The sequence below is a fragment of the Vulpes lagopus genome, chromosome 5, assembly GCF_018345385.1.
Source record: "Vulpes lagopus strain Blue_001 chromosome 5, ASM1834538v1, whole genome shotgun sequence".
In the NCBI taxonomy this organism is placed as follows: Eukaryota; Metazoa; Chordata; class Mammalia; order Carnivora; family Canidae; genus Vulpes; species Vulpes lagopus.
This window is the reverse complement of record NC_054828.1, coordinates 46,665,653-46,688,965: the sequence shown is the minus strand read 5'-3', so window position 1 is coordinate 46,688,965 and position 23,313 is coordinate 46,665,653. Positions and strand designations below refer to the sequence as shown.

General features: G+C 34.0%; 1 protein-coding gene across 9 annotated transcripts in view; it reads right to left on the bottom strand.

Annotated features, from left to right (window-relative positions):
- Positions 1 to 23,313, bottom strand: part of EHBP1 (EH domain binding protein 1) — a 314,375-nt gene that overhangs the window by 164,194 nt on the left and 126,868 nt on the right. For 6 of the 9 annotated variants that reach the window (XM_041754578.1, XM_041754579.1, XM_041754577.1 and 3 more), the window contains 4 exons: positions 12,636 to 12,740; positions 11,867 to 11,989; positions 7,703 to 7,943; positions 18 to 204 (listed from right to left, as the gene is read on the bottom strand). In XM_041754578.1, coding sequence (XP_041610512.1) covers positions 18 to 204; positions 7,703 to 7,943; positions 11,867 to 11,989; positions 12,636 to 12,740 — 656 coding nt within the window. The remainder of the gene's footprint in view (positions 1 to 17; positions 205 to 7,702; positions 7,944 to 11,866; positions 11,990 to 12,635; positions 12,741 to 23,313) is intronic. The other 3 variants (XM_041754580.1, XM_041754583.1, XM_041754584.1) reach the window with 1 other exon arrangement.

Here is a 23,313-nt window from a genome sequence, read left to right as displayed (position 1 = left end):
TAAGAATAAATTCCTACCTTAGGAGAAGTGGACAGATCTCTTCCTGCAGAAATAATTGTGTTTTCATTTACTCCTGTCTTTGGTGAGATGGCTGGTGGGGCTGGAGCTTTCCTTTTCACTCTCCTTTCAGTTTCCAGTTCTTGAATTGGATTTACCAAATTATTTGGAGGAAGAGTTGGTTTAGGTTCATAAAAAGGATTAGATCTAAATGAAAGAAGAATTATTGTTAAATATTACTCTAAAAATAGTTTATTCCTAACTAAAAAAAAAAAGTGCATTTATAAAACTAAAAAATACTGAAAATGATAAGGAGAAACCCAAATCAGTGATAACGTATATTTGGAAACAGTCACTATTAATCTATTGTTTTGTTAGTGATTAACAATAAAATTTTTCCCCATTAAAAAGTATTTTTAAATTTTTTTCATATAAGGTCACACTTAGTTCTATTGTATATAGATCCTTAAAACATGTTTATAGTAATATACTAAGTCCTATATACTCTCCACATCCAAGGAAAAGGAAATAAGATGTGGAAATATTGATTTGCTTTTTTATACTCCCCACATCAAACATTTTTTTTCTTGCACTTCATCTTTTCTCATTAGGGTAAAATGCATTTAGAAGTTCATTCAGCAAGGTTCTGTTAATAGTAAATTCTCTCAGGCATTGCAAATGTCTTTATGTTACACTTAAATGACAATTTAGCTAGGTAGAAAGAATTCCAGTTGTCAGTTAACTCATCTCAGCTCTCTGATGTAATATATTAGCCCACCACTGTCAGCCTATTATTGCTCTTTTATAAGCCATCTTTTATCTTTGGGTGCTGTTAAGATCTTCTCTTTTCTTCTGGTTTTGAGCAATTTTACTAGGATATGTCCAGGTGTGGATAACTTTTAATTTATCCTGTTTTCAGGCTCCTTACATTTCGTGAGTCTGAAGATGTACGATTCATTAGTTCTGAAAAATTATCAACCATTATTTCTTTGATAGCCTCTTCTCTATTTTCTCTGGTCTCATCTTTAGAAAATTTTATTAGATGTATGTTGAATTATCTTTCTCCCTCATATTTTAACAAATTTTCATTCCTTCTGTGTGATATTCTGGATAATTCTCTCATACCTATGATCCAGTTAACTTTTTCTCTCTCCATTTGTGTCTAATTTAATGTTCAATTCTCCATGAATTTTTCATTCTGATAAGCATTTTTCTTCATATGGCTATGTGTAAAATACCTCAGGTATAGAGATTTGAGTCATTAATCACTTAAACATATTTACTTTATAGTCTCTATCTGATAAATCTATTACTTAAAGTTCTTGCATGTATAATCTAGTGTTTCTTTTGTCTCCTGATTCTTTCTCTTAGTAAACTGTTTCCTTGTATGATTTGTAATTCTAGATTTCAAGTTCAGGGCTTACTCTAAGGAAATCCTGCATAGTCTGAGCTGGGAGTGACTTTTTTCAGTATTTTATATTTGTATTTGCCAAGTGCTTCAGGGGCCATTTTATGTGTTATTTTCTTGACATGTAGGATCCCAAGTCACCCTACCAATATAAGGTCAAATCCATATGAGGGTGGGCCTATGTGCTTATAACTTCTCTGGGAAGACTTCTCTATTTCTACCCTCCTTGTTAACTCCTTTTATGAGTAGATGAGTTCTTATTCTCATTAGTTATCCATAAACAAAAGTATCTGGCGTGTATGATGATTATTCTTTCCTATAAACTGTTATCCTGGTTCTTCTTTACTAGTTTGTTGCATTTTTTTTCCTCTAACACCAATTGATTCTCTAGAACCCTATGTATAAAGAATAAACTTTCTGAGTCCACAAGGCTAAGAACCCCCTGACTCAAATATAGTGATTATACCAAGGGAACTCCATCTACTCATCTAAGGCCTGTACTGATGATAGCCCTCTGTTTTAATTATGAATGCTCTTTTAACTACAACAATATCAGACTCACTTAGAACTAATACCAAATATGTGCACCTTTGCCTAAGAATTTATATGTAGACAGTCATATCACATGAGACTGGGTACCAAGTAGATAAGGATCAGAGACGACAATATATCCTACTTGTGATGTCATTCTTATGCTGTACTCATGACAATGATTAGTGTCTTGGGATTCCTTTCACTGAGCTAGAGGACAGCCACAGAATTTCTCTCAACTCTGCTCAGAATAGTTGCTTTTAACCAAATGGGGCTGGCATTTCCAAATAAACCTGTTTCTTGTTCTTTCTGTCTGTGCATTCAAGAGAATAAGAACAGGAAATAGATACATACTGAAAATTTGCTTTTCAGATCAAAATATTCTTGCCTAGTGAGTGAGCAAGATTTGCTTGAAGTATTTACATCCCATGTTTACAATCTAAAGAACGTGGGAATATCAAAGCAAGGAACAACGTTAAAAAAATCACGTGTTCAGAAAAAGCTGAACATTCTCTCTGAAAAGAGATATGAAAGTTATCACATCTAGCCTAGAATGGAAGGCTTACCAATAACATTATTAACTAACATTAATAAAGTATTTATGCTGTGGCTAGGCACTCTTTTAAATGTTTCATATGTATTAATCCATTTAATCCTTACAACAATCTTGTTTCTTGGGCTAATTTTATTTACAGTCTCATACAGCTGTTTTTCAAATTCTAAAAGTAGTCTGAAGGGACATAAATGTACAGAAATAAGATGAAAACAGCATTTTTTTTAAACTCCAAAACTTAAAAAGGGGAAAAATCTTTTTACCCCCAAACTTACTGCTTGCCAACTGATGTTCAATGTTCCAGGACTGAACAGACCCATTTCAATCTAACTGAAGTAATTCAGTTATATGAATTATTTAAGTGATATTCTAAAAAGTTGTTCTTGGTTAGATCTCTGTAGAACAATCTTCCATAGTAGTTTGTAAGATGGTAGCTGCTATAATAATCATTATTATTAATTTGTTATATAAATATGGCTAGTTTTAAAAAAATCTAAGAAGTGTTAGAGGGTATTTATATTACAAAAGAATTTTTGCTTCAAAGAAAAAAATGGCAGAACCCCTTAAAACAGGTATGATTCGTACACTTTATTTAACTTAATTTACAATACTCAGTTGCATGCAACTTTGATAAAACATATCTACTATGTATACAAAAGTAACTGGATATTGTCCTTTTTCTTTCTATCTCTGCCCATTTCAAACTACTTTAGGTTTCCCTCTAACCACTTGAATATTAATATTCCTGTCAAAAGAAGGTAAGTACAAGTAGAAAAGAATATCATGATTAACCAGCTGCCTTCCAAAGGTGGATCATAAAACTCCTATTACTAGAAACATAAGCAAGATATGTTTTCTTAAAACAATTAGAGCTAGGTTTCTCAATCTGTTTTACACTATGACATGTAATAAAAATGAAATTTGTAGAGTAAAAACATACGAAGCTGTTGGAAAATAGGGGCACCAGGGGATTCCAGCTACCCTGGACCACGCCTCACTGCCAGAAGGACCACAGGAATCAGTATCTCTGCATATTTATAATCTGTGAGAAAACAGTGTGCTAGGCACTACCACTTGCTACGTAGTAAATCAGAATAAAACAAACAGCTTCTACTTCTAAGGGCTTTGAATGATCCTCCCTATGGGTCAGACATTTCTAACTAAAACTGAGTTTCCTACTCTTCAAGAATAAACAGGATATGATTCTATTTATATGAAGTGTCCAGAATAGTCAAATCCATACAGACAAAAAGCAGATCAGTGGTTTTCAGAAGATGGGGGAAGGGAGGAATTAAAACTAACCACTAATAAGTAATGGATTTCTTTTTGGGGTGGCGAAAATGCTTTGGAGTTAGATCATGGTGATGGCTGCACAACACAGTGAATTAATTAGCTATGAATCACTGCAGTGGACACTTTAAATATGGAATTTTATGTTATGTGAAGTGTATCTCAATAAAAAAGTGCTATTAAAAAATGAATAGTACATATTGTACTATAAAATATTAAATATATATTACATATGGTTATGAACATGCTCCCTTCTCTATAAAAATAAGTTAAATAATTATTGATCAATGCATTTTTTAAAATACTTAATACTTTTAGTATTTTTTTAGTAAAGAAAAATTATTTAAGGAATTACAGAATTACAGAAAGAAAAACTCTAAACTGATTAGAAAGAGGATTAACAAACATACTGAAAACAATAAAATATGAAGCAAGGATATAGTGAAATCTATAGTCTTCTCCTCTCACTTTGAAAATTTATGTTGCTTTGGACAAACAGTTCACATTTCTTAAATGAGTGTGTAGCTTCTCTGAATAAAATTCATACAACTTTTCTTTGGAAATGGATATACCACCATACCAGAAATGATTTTATGCCGGACCTCAAAAGTCATTGATTGCATAGCAGTTTTGAAAAAAATATTGCTTTCCCAGTTTTCACTCCATAAAGTAGCATGACTGAACGTTAACTCCCGAACACAAGAAAACAGGAACCCATGTGGCAGCCCAGTGTGAAGTACACGTGCTACTAGCACTGAAGGGTGTTTACTTTCTCTCCGTGCTGATGGATATGCTAAGGTTCTGAAGGTTTTTACACATCAAAGGACTCAGCACTATTTGTTTGTGATAGTTTTAGGTCAGAGATGCAGGAAGAGTTTGGTAATGGAAGATGAGTCATACAGGCTGTTTACTTGATGAAAGGTCATAAGTTTATTACTGAAGTAAGAACAAATTTTGGAGACTTCTACTAATGTAGTCAAACCTGCAAACCTTTGGAGAAAAAAAGATGAGAAATAGTCCTTCCTAGACTCTCACATTAGCTGATGAGCAATCTTTAGAACCTGTATGTATATTCCTATTAAAAAAAAAAAAAGCTGGTGTTTATAGGTTCCCTCTGGTAAGCTCAGATGATTGAGCAATTTAGAATGTTCTTTATTCGTGGGAAACTTGTAAAGACTGTGACTTTCATGTAGAAAAAAGAATGGTTAAAAGGAAACACCCAGTGATTCTGATTTTAGTTTTTATTAAGGCATTTTAAAAGTTTAAGCAAACATTAGATGTCTCTTTAATTTGTTAATAGGAGAAAGCAGGGTGTGTGTCTGTGTGTTGTGTAATACTCATGCATCTTGGAATGACTGAATGCTTGTACTTAAAAGTTTATATTTACATTCAAATACTCTAGGTGTGTGGCTATTACTCAGCACCTACACCACCCATGAGAAATTTTATTTTGATCACACATAAGCTATTTCAAAGAAAACAAATATAATAACGTTAGCAAGAGTTGAGCCAACTGTATGTTTCAACCCCTGTATAGTTATTAATTAGCATTGAGATCTAAACCTGGGTATGGAATCAGATGACAATTATGATTTATTTCTATGTACTTATAAAAAGTTAGAACTTCTTTAGGTTTAATCAAAACCTAACTAGGTCCATGGAAGCATGCTGCACATGTGAGGGTTATAGGCCATGTGGTGTAAAATCAGAAAAGGCTGAGAAATAAAGTTCCCGAGTAATAAGAAAACAAGTCAACTACCTCATTCTTTCAAACAAGTCTTTCAAATATTTGAATTTGGTTATTGTAGTTCCCTTAAATAATCTCTCTCCTAAGTCAAACAGTCCCTGTGCTCTCAATCACTGCTCATTTGATGTGGTGTCTGGACATTTTGATGACTCTGTTGCTCTACTCATGTAATGCTCTGAATCACTGATGCCCCTTGTAAAGTGTAGCATCCAAATAATGTTCAAAACAGAAGCTGACCAATGCATAGGAAAAAAATGACATTTCTCCCCTTAACACCAAGCAACTAACTACTCCCAACTTTCATACATCAAAGAAGTCTTTTTATTATTCTCCTCACAATCTAAAATAACCACATTTTTAAAAAATTTCCTATTAAACTGTATTTTTAAAGGAATAATTATTTTTCCCAAGGTCTAAGTAATCTTAGTACACTAAAATTCACATATTTCTGAGAAAAACAAAGACCCATAGAGTCTCACTACAAGTAAACATATAACTGCTATTCTATTAATTCCATTATCTGTGCCATTTCTGCATCCATACCTAAAGACTGAGTTTCCTCCTCATGATGGGTCGGATTTTCCTGGTTCTTTATATACCTGATAGATTTCTGACTGGCTGTCAGATGTTGTGAATTTTATGCTTTGGGTGATGGATTTTCTGGTATTCCCTTTGGTATCTTTGCTATACTTGTGTGGCATGCAGATAAGTTACTTGGAATTATTTTGATTCTTTTGAGCTTTGCTTTTAAGCTTTGTAAAGCAGGCCTAAAACAACCTTGAGTCTAGGACTAATCTCACCACATTACCGAGATGCCCTTCTGAGGACTTGACTTGATGTCCCATGTGTTAGGAACTATTCTTGGTCCCGGGTGAACTTCAGGGATGTTTCTGTAAGACTCTTTGTTTTTAGCATTTCCTCATACATGCGCTGTCATCAATAGTCAGCTAAAGACTCAGAGGGAACCTTCTACAGTTCTCTGAAACTCTTTCTATGAGTAGTTCTCTCCTCTCTCATACTCTATCCAAAATTCTATTCTCCTTGGTACCCCCAAACTGTCTCCTCAACCCATGGAGATTATTAGGACTTTTGGGTTCTTTCTCCCTGAACTAGAGGTGGAAATTCTCCCCTATAAAGCTTGGACAAGTACAGGGCTCCCCCCTCTTGGTTTCTGTTCTCTCAGAAATCACTGTCCTGTGCTAAACAAAACCATTGTTTCATATATTTCATTCAGTTTTTTTTGTTTTTTTTTTCATTTTTTTTTTTTTCATTCAGTTTTTTAAGACAAGAAGCTATATCCAGTCTCTTCTCCATCATGGCTAGAAGTGGAAGCTTTATTGTTGCTTTTTAACACACTCAGGGGCACAGTCTGCAGCCACACAGGCTGTGAACTGTATAACTCCAGAATATAACGTGCACATGCCCTTCTCCTATCCTCACCGTAGATTTGAGTAAAATGGCAGCCTTAATCATACTGACCTTTTATAAAGAGCTTGTAATCAAAAACACTCATATATGGGTAAGAATGGTAACTCAAATGAAGATAATTCCTAATTTATAATTGTTATGATCTTATTTGGCAGTTGAACAAGTGTTCTCATCAAAACTATATCATAAATGATGATTTGGTTCCTACAAGAAAACCTAACGTCATTGAAGTGTAATGCCTAGAGTAACTGACTGAAAACATCTGCCATTCATAATGTTGTTCCTGTGGGAAGACACAATTAGAATTCTAACTTGTGATTTCAATAACGCATTTCTCTCCATTGTTAGTTTAGGGTGCACATACATTCACATGGAAGAGCATGGGAGAATAAATGTCAAGATCATAAAATTTCAGATGGACATGAGATAAATACTATTATAAACTGTATATTAGAATGGGACAGATCTCTTTTTACCCATGTTACAGAAGCATCTCTTTATTTTTTTTTTTAAAGATTTTATTTATTCATGAGAGAGACAGAGAGAGAGACACACACACACACACACAGCCAGAGGGAGAAGCAGACTCCAGACAGAGAGCCCGACACGGGATTCGATCCCCGGTCTCCAGGATCAGGCCATGGGCTGAAGGTGGCACTAAACCGCTGAGCCACCCAGGCTGCCCCCAGAAGCATCTCTTTATATGTAGAAACTGACTTACGAGAATAGCGAAATAAAATGTACTTACTCATCCAATTCTTCTTCTTCTGTTTTAGAACTATCAGCATAGAGGTACTTGCTCATGTCCACAGGTCTTACATTTTTTCTTTTTGTAGACTGGGGAGGAGAATCTTTTATAGTTACAAACGTTTCTGGCTCATCAAATGGGTTCAAATACTGTGGAGTCTGTATCTCTTTAAAGGGATTATAGCTATTATTATAAAAAGATTCTTCTGATTTTTTAGGTGATGCTGTTTCAGTGATGGGTTCTATAAAATAGCAAGAAATGAATTAAATAAAATTAATATTACCTGATATTTTCTTATATTTTTAGTGTGTTCAAAAATAATCTTGAATTAACACTCTATGAGGCTGAAAGAGTCAAAACAATAATATGTTTTAGAAGGGCTAAGTTCAGGTGTGTTACCTAAGATCTTTGTCTACTTCTCCAGGAATGCTGCTCCCCAAAATGGCAGTTCTGAATGGGCTATTTTTATTATTTTATTTTATTTTTTTATTTTATTTATAGGGGTACAGGGGGAGGGGCAAAGAGAGGGAGAGAGAGAATCTTAAGCAGACTCTGAGACCAACATGGGGCTTGATCTCACGACCCTGAGCTTATGACCTGAGTCAAAAATCAAGAGTTGGACATTTAACCAACTGAGCCACCTAGCACTCCTAAAATGGCATCTTTGGAATGCCCTTGGAGTTTCTAATATTATTAGAATTACCAGCATGCCAATTATTGAAATTTAAACCTTCTTAGAGGTACAATATTCTACTTATTGTTAATTTCATTTGCCTATACTAGCTTGCCATCCTAAACATATTTAAAAGAAAACTTTTTTTTTTTTTTTAAGATTTTATTTATTTATTCACGAGAACATAGAGAGACAGGCAGAGGGAGAAGCAGGCTCCATGCAGGGAGCCCGACATGGGACTCGATCCCGGGTCTCCAGGATCATGCCCTGGGCTGAAGGCGGCACTAAACCGCTGAGCCACCCGGGCTGCCCGAAAACTGTTTTTAAGAACATAAAACAGATTAAATTTTGAAATTGTCTTTGATAGTTACACAAGCAGAGACTACTGAGGGAACTGAAAATTCATTCTGGACTGTATAAAATATATTCCCACAGATCATCAAGTTTTTTTTTGCAAAGCCTTCCAAGAGTAGGATTCTGTATGCTACAGGACCTTAAATTTTTAGAGGTTTTAATGAGATGGCTGATTTCTTTCAATATAACTTTGATCCAATCGGTACTCTAATAATGCAAAGGACTAACGTAAGAATTCTCAGGTAGAAAGCACTACATCATAATCATATTGATAAGCTGATAGACATGTTACATTACATCGCATTTTTCTAAATTTTGTTATTTAAAATTTCATTTTGAAAACCAACGTACCCTTAAAAATAAAATTTTGACTCCCAGCACAAAAAGCACTACAATAGCATCACGTCTTCCAAAGATCCTTATGAAGTGCTTAGTACCACCTTTTTTCTTCTTATCTATCTTAATATTTTAAAACAAAACTAGAATTTGTAATAAAACTGTACAACATTTAGTCATGAATTCCACTGATTAAAGCAAATGCGTTCCCAGACTGGAGAAAAGTTTCAGAGAGCCAACAATCGCAGCATAATTTAAAAGTTAATTTTAATTATGTCATGCAATTCTGACAAATATCCTAGAAGGCAGAAAACTGGTTACTGAAATTCTCAAAAACATTTCATGACACTTCAAACAATTTAATCCAATTATTATAAAAATTTCACGACTAACATATTTATGACTTTTACATTTTAAAGTCAAACTCCTTTTACTTATACTTTAGACATTAGCCCAGAAAAGTTATTTTGTCTTTATATTGGAAAAAAAACCCTCTGAAATGAAATTCCATACCCATGGAGAAGCAATTATAAAGTGTAAAAGAGAATTCATAAAATCATAATAAATACTGAAATGAATTTAAATAAATCAAATTTTAAATTTAAATTTAGAATATGCTAGAGAAGAGACACCACAACTATGTGACTGTTTAAACACCAGGATAATATTCAAACTTAACACTTCATTAGAATTTTTATAATAATGTAAATGAGGCATCTTTTTTCTCCATAGGGGAAGAGAGGCTGGAAAATTTTTACCTATTCAATTTTTATTAACAAATATCAAGTCTCAAATGCTTGAGACACTGACAAAACCAGTCAATGGAAATAAGATTTTTATTTTTACTTTCAGGAAGAGGACTGCAAAAACTGATCTAAGCAAATTCATCAGTTACAAAACTAAAAGCAAGAAAGCATTCAAACTATACAGCATGGTTAGATAACAAAAATGGCAACAAAAGAGTTTAAAATGAGATTATTTTATATAAAAGCTAACAAATACATTTAATAACTTTCTAAGAGGGTCACTGAAGCACAGAATGTCATGAATCTAAGAGGAGAATTTAAGCTATAAAAGCAAATAAAAGAACCATCTAAACAACTTCAACACATTATTTTGTCCTCCAATGCTTTTGTTACTTGAGGATGCAAATTTTTCATCAATAAAAATTTAAAAATAATTTCTAAAAAAACAAGTATTCTTCTATTATAAAATACTTAGAACAAAGACTCAAAGGCATGTATATTTAAAGAAAATATTGGTTGTCTCATATTTCTTTTAGCTCTGTAGGCATGGTTAAAGATTCTGAATCACACTGACTAACCTCTCCTAAATAGAAATACTGTATTATATGTTATCTGCTACTCCATTCTATAGGTCAGAAAACAGACCCACATACATTTTTAAAAACCATTTTTATTTGTCTTTGAAATGGAAAGTTCAAATACTGATGTCTCAAAATATTTTGGTAATATTTTAAAAACTCAAAATCCTGAGATCTATACAGTACAAAATTGAGGAGACTCCATGTGGTCAAAAGAAGACACTTATTTGGAATCTTAGCTCCAACTCAACTTCCATTTACCAAAGTTCTTGTTCAAATCAGTGAATTCCTCTGGGCCTTAGCTACCTAATCTATGAAAAGAGGCAGCTGAAGTAGATTACCTCTAAGATTTATTATTACCATTGACATTTAAAAGCCATTATTAATATATATAGCTCACAAACAAAATCTCATTAAAGTAAATTTAGTAATTTAGAATCTGTTAAGAAGAGAGAAGGTAAAGGATGAGAAGAAGAAATGGATTACAAAATTAGATTGCTCCAAGAGTAAATTCTGAAGTTAAAGCCTCATTTTCACCATGACAGGTAGTAACAAAATTCTTCAAAGCTCATGAGTATTTCATAAGAGCAGTCTAAAAGATGTACCCACTGGTTAATCATTCTTGCATTTACTTTGAAAAAACAATTTAATTAAACAGAGGTCTCACTTCTTCAATAGCTCTTTTTAAATTATTATTTTTTAATAGCTCTTATCTAAGGCTTTAAAAGTTAAAAACTACTTGATAAGAAAAATGACTCAGGAAAAAAAATTCCGCACACATATTCCTTACAAGTATGTTTTATATATGATCACAAGGTCAAAGTTTTCAATCTTCTTTTGGCTCCATGCTATTTATATGCACAACTTACTCTTACTGCTGACTATAATTCTCAGCCAGAGACATGGAGTGGGGGGTGGGACTCTCTGACGGTGAGGACAGAGGAAGAAGCCATCCCACAATCCCAATATATTAGCATGTCTCACAACTTGACCTTACTTAGTAGGCTAAGCTAAGGAGACTTTACTATATGTCAGCTAGGTGAAATACTGTTATCTCTAACATCAGAGTTTTAGCATCTAACTTGACCAAACAGAGAATTTAAAAATAACCCCTATGTAGAAAGTGGGGGGAGAGGAAGGGTGAAGTAGGTGAAGAGGATTCAGATCACATGTAATGAGCACTGAGTAATATAACAGAATTGTTGAATCATTGTATGGTACACCTGAAACCAATATAACACTGTATGTTAATTATACTGGGATGAAAAAAAAAATAAGCCCCATGTAAATATTTAGTAAAGGTTTCTTTTTTCCTTAAAAACAATTCAACGGAAACTATCCAGATTTGCTAGTCAACACAGTATCATCATAAACAAAAATTACTTGGGGTCCTTTTTAAAAAAATATCTTCCTACATTACAATTCAAGATAACTTGATTTTATAAAGACTTAAAAAGTACAGAAAAAAACTTGCTACCTTCTGAATCAGGATCCCCAAATGGGTTTAATTCTGCTACATCAGGATCACCAAATGGATTTAAATTCACAGTGGCCAAGTCCTTTTCTGCTTCATCCAAAAAGTTAAGTTTGTTGATAAGCTCTGAAAATAAACATGTGTGTTAGTTCACTATGATTGCAGTTAAGTATAATTCTTGATCATTCAAAAATTATTTTGAATTCTAAAAATTCACACTAATAATACCTGCAAATAATAAGATATAGCATTTTACCTATGGCAGAATGCCATTCAAGTATTTTGTAGCATACCAAAATGTTCAAATAAATATGTGTATATTAATTTGAAAACTGTATCAGATAATGAATTAGAGAAACTTTTATTGGAATCTAAATTAACCCAACAAAAAAATGCTGACAGATTTTTAGAAAAATATCCTTCACTTCTAAATATGAATAATTCAAATGTGTTTAATGTAAGCAAATATTTAAAAAAAACAGCATAGTTATGTAAGGTAACTGAAGAAATATGGTCATGTTGAATGATCAATTATTATCTTATAAGATTTTTTTTAAACCACTGTCTATCAAGGATACTGTTATAAGGCTTTGCTAATGATGGTAAATTATGTTGTTAGCTGTTGGTACACTACAAATTACCAAAGAAAACATTCAAGGAAAAGCACAAAGACAAAACTGACAGCTAATAAGTACAGAGTGAAGTCAAGAGTAGCAGGTCACAGTAAATACAGGCAATCAGAAGCAGAAAGAAAGGAAGAAAGCTCTTAGACCTTCAGAGGAACTGGCTGATTTAGCTGAAGGCATATTTGCTTGCTTTATGCAGTCATCTTGATCTTCATCTAAGCTGCTCAGAGCATTCAATTGGTTTACAATTTCTGTAAACAGAAGCCAGTCGAGACAAATGTAAGGTAAGGTCATTTAATTAAAGAGCCATAGAAGCATGCTGTTACTCAAAAAGACAAAGAGAGGAGATGTTTGGTTAATCACGAGAATACATTCAGAGGATGTTATTTTGATGGTATAACAGATGCATCTAACTGAAAGTTACCTTGTACTCGTATTTTAAAATAGAAAACATTTTGTTAAATGTATATTATTAATATAACAACTATGTTAATAAACACAAAACAAATAGCCCAATAGGTTGACTTTGGCTTTTAGCAACCACATTTTCTATTTATAAAACAGTGCTTTAAATGCATGTTAGAACAATAAAAAATGTCCCGATACTATAGACAAGATGTACTATTTGTTTCATATTATAAATGAAAACTAATGGTTTTAAGAGTATATCCACACAAATCATGAACAGATAAAGCACTTATGTTCTAGAATTTTAAAAATCAGTACAAAATAAGAAAAGGAGACAAAAAGTAGACAAAAACTACTACTTTCTACTCCTGTTTTCTAAGGCAATTGTTCTTTTAAGGGAACTCTTGAGTATTGGCCTTAGGAAGTCTTATAATTTAGCCAATAAAAAAACAGAACAAAGGCAAGGTTAGATAGAAAAATATTAAAATAAGAGAATTCATTTTGTGCGTAAATAAAATTTTTTAAACATGAGTCATATATATTTTGGACAACTCTGAATATGTGTAATTACCATTCACTAAGTGAAAATTAGCTTGGAAAAAAACAATAAAAGCTTACTAGGGTATTCTAATTAATCCTTGCTGTTTCCAAAGTTACAACCTGGGAATAAGCTTAGGTATTAGGATAAACCAAACAGATCCAGATTATTCAGTGAGAAAGAAAATGGTTAAAAATAGAAAATAGTTGTTAATTCACCATTAAAAATTGTGTTCTTTAACACTGTAACTCTAACTATATATTCTAAATCTTATTTGAACTGAACACAGAATACACAGTTGTCATAAGGTTGCCTTCATCATTCATTTGTTGTTGAAAAAATATTTATCACTCTGTAATAATGAACAAATAAAAATTGATGTGGAATGGTTGAACCTTGAAAATATTATTCTCATTGATAGAATCCAGTTACTAAAACACCACACATTATGAGATTCTATCTATGTGAATGTCTAGATAGGGAAATCTACAATATAAAGTGGATTAGTGGTTGCCTTGGGTTGGGAGGAGTGTAGTTTGGGAGGACTGAAGAGGGGTTATAGTTAAAGACAAGATTCTTTTTGGTGTGACGAAAATATTCTAAAATTGATTGCAGTGATGGTTATACAACTGTGAATATGCTAAAAACTGCTGAATTGTACACTTTAAAAGGGTGAAATGTATGATTTGTGAATTATATCTCAATAAGGCTGTTAAAATTTATGTGGGAGAATACATAAAATAAACTTTTTTGAGAGACTGCACTATCCTTGGGACACAAGGATGAAAAAAAACATACATGGTATCGTCCTGGAATTTACATTCTATGAAAATAAATGGAAACAGACTTAGTAAAATAACTACATTATTAGTATTATTTTATAGATCTTTGAAATATATATACACATTTAATAAACTTATTTAGTTCTTTTGTCTTGTTGAGAAATACATTTTACATGAATAAACTTTCTTGAGATAGTCAAGTAAACCACAGAACATAAGGAGTAAACACAATACCAACTGAACTCTTCGTGTGATTTTGAATAGTAAGAGATGAATAGTCAGACTTTATAAAATGTCTTTTTATTCTGCCAAGTTTTAAACCTCACTCTCACTCAACCTACTAAACTTCTCATTAAGATAGAGCTCATCCATAAATTATATATTTTACCTCCCATGACTAATTATAACTTTGTAATTTTTAAGGAAATACAGTGGAGTAGAGGATCAGGGTTAAGTGATTACCAGTGCATGACTGACTTCTTTTCATTCAGGACTAATTATGTATTTTTTAAAATTTGCAAATGACTTTTAACTTTGAAAGCATGAAAAAAGAAATATTAACAGCAGCTAATATTTATTAAGCAGTGGGAAGGGCTTTGCATACATTACCAGTATTGATTCCCATAAATATCCTGAGGTATTATTACTAATTCCCAGATGTGCAATTACTGGGTTAAAAAACTTTACTTTTAAAAAAGATCTCCTTATTTGAGAGAGACAGTGTGTGTGTATGCACACACATGCACATGCAATTTGGGTGGGAGGAGCAAAGGGAGAGAGGGGAAATCTGAAGCAACTCCCCACTGAGCATGGAGGCCTACCTGGGGTTTGATCTCAGGACCCTGAGATTACCACTCCAGCTGAAACCAAAAGTCGGCTACTCAATCAACTAAGCCACCTAGGTGCCCCTAGGTTTAAAAACTTGAAAATAATGCTCAAAGATTTGTTTTCTTTACATAGCTAACACATTTTAATTATTTTATATTTAATGTAGGTAGAAATCAATCATTTTTTAAAATACCTTATATAATGAGTAGCATAGGGAATACGGAATAAATATTAGACTTGGTCCCTACTGTCAAAACATTAATACTGTTCCATGGAGTTTTAGGCACAACATGGGCATTTTTTTTTTTTAAGATTTTATTTATTCACTTGAGGAGGGGGAGGGAGAGACAGAGAAAGTGCAAGAGCAGAGGGGAAGGGCTGAGGGAGAGGAAGAAGCAGACACCGTACCAAGCAAAGAGTCCATTGTGGGGCTCAATCCCAGGACACCCAGATCATTAACCAAGCAGAAGGCAGATACTTTAACGGACTTAGCAACACATGGACCCTGGGCATTTCTTTAAATATTATCAAGATGACTCCAATACATGATTAAATTATTTATACTCATTTTTCTGAATGTTTAGAATGTTTTCTCCCCCTCAATCTTCTTTTAGTGACATCTAATATCACTGATGATCATTTCCTCTTTAACCCAAAATAATTTCTTCTTTCCATTGTTACTGATGACAGTTGTCCTTATCCTACTTTTCCTCTTTATCCATAGCTTAAATAAATCCTTACATTCCTCCCAGAACTTCTGCTTCTAGAACTTTCATTCATATTAATAAAGTAAAAGGTAATTCTGATTAGCTATATCAATACTTCCTTTATTTGGTATACAAAAAAATGTTAATTCCAATCATACAAAGAGGCAACCCCCAAAGAAATACCATTTACCTATTTAATAAATATTTATCAAGTACCTATTATATATCTTTGGCAGCACCCTCATGGCTTTCTATTTTTTTGGGAAAAATAAGTGAAGCATTATACAGTATACGGTAAGTGTCATAAATATTATGATTGAGATATGCATTACAGACCATGTGAAACTGAAAGAGGCATATAGTCTGAGGTCAAGAAAGGCCTTCGGGGGACACCTGGGTGACTCAGTGGCTGAGCACCTGCCTTTGGCCCAGGGCATGATCCTGGAGTCCTGGGATCGAGTCCTACATCAGGCTCTCTGCATGGAGCCTACTTTTCCCTCCCTCTGCCTATGTCTCTGCCTCTCTCTCTGTGTCTCTCATGAATAAATAAATAAAATCTTAGAAAGAAAGAAAGAAAGAAAGAAAGAAAGAAAGAAAGAAAGAAAGAAAGAAAGAAAGAAAGAAGAAAAGAAAGAAAAAGAAAAGAAAAAGAAAAGGAAAAAAAAAGCCTTCTGAACTTATTTAAATTTGAGCTAATACAAAACATTATTATTATCATTATTATTGTAAAAGAAGAAATGGAGAGCATTCTATAGGAGGAAAGGAAGATAAAAAAGAATAAGACACATTTGAAGAACTCCAAGTCATTTGGGGTTTAAGATGCCAGGGATGGAAAATGGAATGATATGAGGCTGGCAAATGTCCTACTGTAAAGATTACTGCAATCAAACCAAAGAATGTGAACTTGACTCTGAGAGTATAGGAATCCAATGAAATATCAAAACGTATATTTTAGAAACATCACTCCAGCAGCAACATGGTGGCAGTGCTTGGAACAAAAACAAGATAGGAAGCAAGAAGATGAGCAGTTCAGCATCTCTACTCCACGAAAGGAGGCAATCAATAAATATTTGCTAATTAAAGAATAAATTAAGAATAAAGATTTGGTGGTTAATTTGACATGAGGGATAGGGAAAGGAATCTAGGACAAGTGCCAGCTCTGTCTTGGGTGACTCTGTGAATAGTATTCTACTACTGTGACTGGGGCTATGTAGTTGGGCACATACCAAGTTACAGATGCCTGTGAAACTTCCCATGGAAATAATTCAATTAGCAGTTGCAGATGTTGGTCTGAAGCCTAAAATACATAATTTTGTTATGTATTTCTCCTTTTAAAAAAGCACTTTTCAGAGCATCTGGGTGGCTCAGTCTGTTTAGTGTCCAACTCTTCATTTCAGCTCAGGTCATGATCTCAGGGTTGTGAGGCTGAGCCCCACATGAGGCTCTGAGCTGGGCATGAAGCCTGCTTAAAGATTCTCTCTCTCCCCCTTCCTCTGTCTCTCCCCTGCCCCCACCCTCTCCAAAACAAAAATAAATAAAAAAATAATTCAAGAAAGTGCTTTTCTGCCTTTTTTTTTTTTTTCAAATTTCCTATAGTCAATGTGTTTTATAATATCAAGTACCTATTATATATCTTTGGTAGCACCCTCACGGCTTTCTATTTTTTGGGGAAAAGGTAAGTGAAGCATTATCAGAAAAAAGTTAAAAATTTAAAAGATTTATAACAAAAATTTATTCCCAGAATTTTATTTTTAAGTGGTAAGCTTTCTCAGTAGTATACTACCTTGATCAAAACTGGCCCTTTCTGGCCTTATATACTTACATCATACTGTATTACTTATTATAATCTTGTTTCACCAAATATTTATGTGTCTGAAAAATGCTAAGAATGCTATGTAATAGCACAAATTTCTACCCCAGTGCTACTCAAATTCTAAAACTTAGTCATAGCAACAGTGTGTTAGTCTGGACTTGCTTCACATTGGTGAGAATAGGAAGGAAAACTAAATTAGGGGCAGGTAATCAAAGCAAAGGGTCAAGTAATTTGAGACTCTCCTTTACTGTTAGGAAGGCAAAAGAAGATAGAAATTGACCACAAGAGATTATCACATTGAACAAAAAAAGGTGGTTGGGGTGGTAGCATTAAGAGTAGATAGTGTTTTCCTTTTGAGAAAGTCTGTAACTGAATTAAAAGAAGAAAAAAATAAACTGTCTAGACCTAGAACACATACCTGCAAATCTTGCAGCATCCTCACTGTTCTCTCCAAAGCATAACAAGATTCAGTATAGGTCTATCTCATTTTAAGATGGTCTAAGATAGTAACCTTTCAACTTCCTGGCAGAGATCAAGGTTCAAAAGATGTCACTTTTCTCACAGGCTCAGGTCCATAAATATTTGATTTTTGGATACAACTAATGGGTTTATTAATACGATTTTCAATCCCATGGCACATAATGGGAAAGGGAGGAGATACTTCAGGCAGAAAAGTCAACATTGAGTAGCCTGTCCCCCGGACCACCAATCCCTCCCTCTTAATTAATTGGTACACATTAGTGGCTTATTAATTATGATCAAGTTGCTCCCAATTTTTTAAAAAAGTCTCTTAACCATCAGCCCTTTCTAGTCTGGCTAGATTCTCTTAATCTACATAAGAAAGCAGCTTTACAACAAGTAAATTTTCTCACCTACCACTTATTCTTCAACTCATTGCACTGCTTTTATCTCTACTTTTATCCATCCCCCTTACCAAAACATGAATGAACTAAATGGGTTATAATAATTGGCATGATAATTGTAGAGATAGAAATATCTATACCGGGATCCCTGGGTGGCGCAGCGGTTTAGCGCCTGTCTTTGGCCCAGGGCGCGATCCTGGAGACCCGGGATCGAATCCCACATCGGGCTCCCGGTGCATGGAGCCTGCTTCTCCCACTGCCTGTGTCTCTGCCTCTCTCTCTCTCTCTGTGTGTGACTATCATAAATAAATAAAAATTTAAAAAAAAAAGAAATATCTATATCTTATTTTTTAATTATAGAAATAGTATTTTTAATCTATGTGTTTATCTATGTCTACTAATCTACATATGTATCTATCTATATTTCATTTACCTATAGAAATGTTATAGTTTAAGCCATCTCTCCAAAATTTGGTGGCTTAAAACAAATTACTCTCTCTCACACTACTGTGGGTTGACTGGACTTAGGGATGGTTCATTACAGTTAGATGGTGGCTAGGGCTGAAGTCATTTGAAAGCCTGAACTGGGGACGCCTGGGTGGCTCAGCGGTTGAGTGTCTGCCTTTGGCTCAGGGCGTGATCCTGGAGTCCCCAGATCGAGTCCCTGCACGGAGCCTGCTTCTCCCTCTGCCTGCTTCTCCCTCTGCCTCTCTCTGTCTCTCATGAATAAATAAAATTTTAGAAAAGAAAGAAAAGAAAAGAAAGAAAAAAGAAAAGAGAAGAAAGAAAAGAAAAGAAAGAAAAGGAAAGAAAAAGAAAGAAAAGAAAAGAAAAGAAAGAAAAGAAAAGAAAGAAAAGAAAAGAAAAGAAAAGAAAAGAAAAGAAAAGAAAAGAAAAGAAAAGAAAAGAAAAGAAAAAAGAAAAGAAAAAAAAGAAAAATGGCTTCTTCACTTGCATGTTTGGTATTTCAGTTGAGAAAGCAGGAACAAGTTGGGGCTTCCAGGCATATCTCCCTCCCAAAGTATCTGGTCCACATAGCTAGTTTGGAGTTCCTGTTAGCATAACAGTCTCAAAGTGGTTGGACTTTTTTTACATGGCAGCTGACTTTCCCTTGAGCATGCCTTGTAAGAGGCCCCAGTAGAAGATATACAGCACGACTTAGCTTTAAAAGTTACAAAGTGTCACTTCCACAACCAATTCTATGGTTAAAAGTAATTTACAGGGCTAGCCCAGATGTAAGAGAGAGAGAGGATGACCAAAGAGCATGTATAGTAGGAAGCATGGTTCACAGGGAGACAATCTTTGGAGACTAGCTATCACAGTGATCAATAAATCAGAAAGTTGGAAAGCATTTATTTTCTTAGTAACCTAACATACTTACTGTAATTTTTCTGTTACCTTCTAGTATTTTACATATGCACTTATGTAAAAGGCACAAACATTAAATTGCATAATTCAAGGAATTTTGATAAATGTATACACCCATGTAACCCAAGATCCAGAACATTTACATCATCTCCTCCAATTTCCTCATGCCTCTTTTCATTCAATCCCCAAACCCATAGGCTATCACCATCACACAGGATTGGCTTTGCCTCTTCCAGAACTTTATGTAAATGGACTTCTTGCATTCAGCATAATGGCTCTGAAATACATCCATGATATGGAACATAACAACGGTTCATTTTTATTCAAAGGCATTCCATTATGAATATACAGCTGACCTTGAACAACATGGCTTTGAACTGTGCAGGTCCACTTACATGTAGATTTTTTTTTTGGTACATACAGTACAGTCCTATAAATGCATTTTCCTTATGACTTTAATAACATTTTCTTTTCTCTAGCTTACTTTATTGTATGAATACAGTATATAATACATATAAAACAAGTGTTAATCGACTGTTTATATTTTCAATAAGGCTTTTGGTTAATGGTGGGCTATTAATAAAGTTTATAGGAAGTCAAAAGTTACAAATGGATTTTCGACTATACAGGGAGTTGACACCCCTCACTCCCTTGTTGTTCAAGGGCCAACTGTACTATATTTTATTTAGCTACTGCCTTACTGATGTACAACTCAGCTGTTTCCAGTTCAGGGCTATTATGAATAAAAATGCTATGAACATTTTTGTACAAATCTTTTTCTGGACATGTGTTTTCATTTTTTTCTGGATAAATATCAAGGAGAGGAATTGCTGTGTCCAAGGTACTATACATTTAGTGTTTTGTAAGGAATACACCCAGTGATCGTACCATTCATCATACACTCTACCAACAATGTATTAGAGTTCCAGTTAGTGCACATCCTTGCCAATATTTAGTATTGCCAATCTTAATTTTAACCATTCTCCTAAGTGTGGAATTATAATCCCACTGTGATTTTAATCTGTTTTTCCCTGATCACAAGTGATGCTGAGAACATTTTCATGTTGTTATTGGCCAGTGATACAGCTTTGTTTGGGGACCACATATTTAAATTCTTGCCCATTTTCTTAAAAATAGGTTTGAGGCACCTGGCTGGTTTAGTCAGTAGAGCCTGCAACTCCTATTCTCAGGGTTGTAAATCCAAGCCTCATGTTGGGTGTAGAGATTACTTATAATAAAATCTTTAAAAATAATCTTTTTAAATAGGGTTATTTGTGTGTGTGTTTTTTAAAGATTTTATTTATTTATTCATGAGACACACACAGAGAGAGGCAGAGACACAGGCAGAGGGAGAAGCAGGCTCCATGTGGGACTCAATCCCAGGACCCGGGGATCACACTCTGAGCCAAAGGCAGATGCCCAACTGCTGAGCCAACCAGGCATCCCAGGTTATTGGTGTTTTTAGTATTGAGATTTCAGACATTTTTAAAAATCTATTCTGAATGTAAGACAATGTGTCAGATATGTACTTTCTGAATATTTTCTTCTAGTCTATACCTTACCCATATATTTTCTCAATGATCTATTTAGAAGAGCTTAAGTTTTTAATTTTTATGAAGTTTAATTTATCAAAATTTTCTTTCATGTTTACTTGTCTACTATGTCTTATGTATGAACCCTCTGCCTGCCCTCAGGTCACAAATACATTGTTTTTTTTTTCCTCCCCAGAAGCTTTATTTTCTTAGCTTTTACATTTAGATCTATGATCAACCTTGAATTAATGTTTGTATATCCTAAAAGGCAGGAATTGAGGCTTATTTTTTCCACATGGACATCCAGATGTTTCAAAATAATCTGTTGAAAAGACTTTCCTTTCCTCACTGAATTGTGCTGCACTTTAATTGAAAATTAATTGGCCAAATAAGTTTGGGTCTATTTCAGAACTTTCTGTTGTGTTCCACTGTCCTATCCCAGTACCACACTATACTGAATATTATATCTTCATAGTAAATGTTGACATCAAGTAGTTTTAATATTACGATAACTGTTCTTTTTAAAGATTATATTGTAATTCAGGTCCTTTGCATTTCCAAATATATTTTAGAGTCAGCTTTTCAATTTCTATCTTTTTTTTTTAAGCCACTAGGATTATGATTAGCAAGGAGTAGAATCTATAGATGAATTTGGGGAGGACTTAAATCTTAACAATATTGTCTTCTAATCTATGAACATAGAACATTTCTCCATGTATTAAGGTCTTCTGTAATTACCGTCAACACTGTATTACAGTTCTCAAAGTAGAGGATTTTCTACATCTTCTGTTAAATTTATAAATATCTATATAACTTTTAGCCTCAATTATAAATGGAATTATTTTGTTCATTTCATTTCTCAAATGTTTTTTGTTCATATATAAAAATACAGATTTTTGTACATTAATCTTGTATCCTGTGACCTTGCTAGAACTCCAGTATCATGTTAAACACAAGCTGTGAAAGCAAACATCTTTGCCTCATTCTCAGTCTTAGGAGAAAAGTATTCAGTATTTCACCATTACATATGTTATTAGCTGTAGCTTTTCATAGATGTTCTTTATCAAAATGAAGAAATTTCCTTACAATGAAATCTTGCTAAGAAACTTGGTAACGAATTTTGTCAAACACTCCTTTATAATCTATTGAGATGATTATATGCTTTTTCTCCTTTATTCTGTTACTATGATTAAATCAACAGTGCATTCCTAGGACAAATCATCAAAGATTGCATATCAGTACTTAGAATATTCATTGTCTCCTAGCTCTTCCTCTAAATATGGTAGAATTTCTAACTTTTTCTTCAGAGCTCTCACTTCCATTCTGGTTCTGTCAATGGGCTCTTAGTATCAGCAGAATTCTCCTGGAATTTCCTAGGGAGGCAGGAGGGCCTAGAGAATGTTCAGTTGTCGTTAGTACAAACAAAGCAGCATTAGGGTTTAAGAATGCACGGAAAGGAGGCTGAATTTGGAATCCGTAGCTCCTGCTACTTCTGGTCTCTGAGTTAGCATATTTGAGTTCTAAACACTAGGAAGAGATCTTCAGTCCTCTTCCCAAGGTCTCAAATTCCTTTAAAAAGGAGGTAATTGTGATGTCTTATCAACTTTTTGGCTCACAGGATCATAAACATCCCCAGCTCCTGATTTTACCCTGTTTTCCAATGTTAATACCTAAATAATAGATGCAGTATTCCAGAAATTCTCATCCTTTACACAGACCTCCAAGATGGGTGGCCATCTTTATTCTATTATTTTATATAGCCCACAGCAAGCCTATGATTTTGTTCATAAGCATCCTGGGTACTGGAGAGTAAATGGCCAGGTAAAAACCAGAAGCAATTTAATGGATGTATTCTCTGACCAGAGTCCCAAGTTCATTCTGAGAGAACTACTCAGAGGAAGACCTATTTTTCCCCATTCATAGTCCTAGTGATAGGACATATAATCTTGTAGGGTTGAGGCTTACCATAATCAACTTTAGCTCTT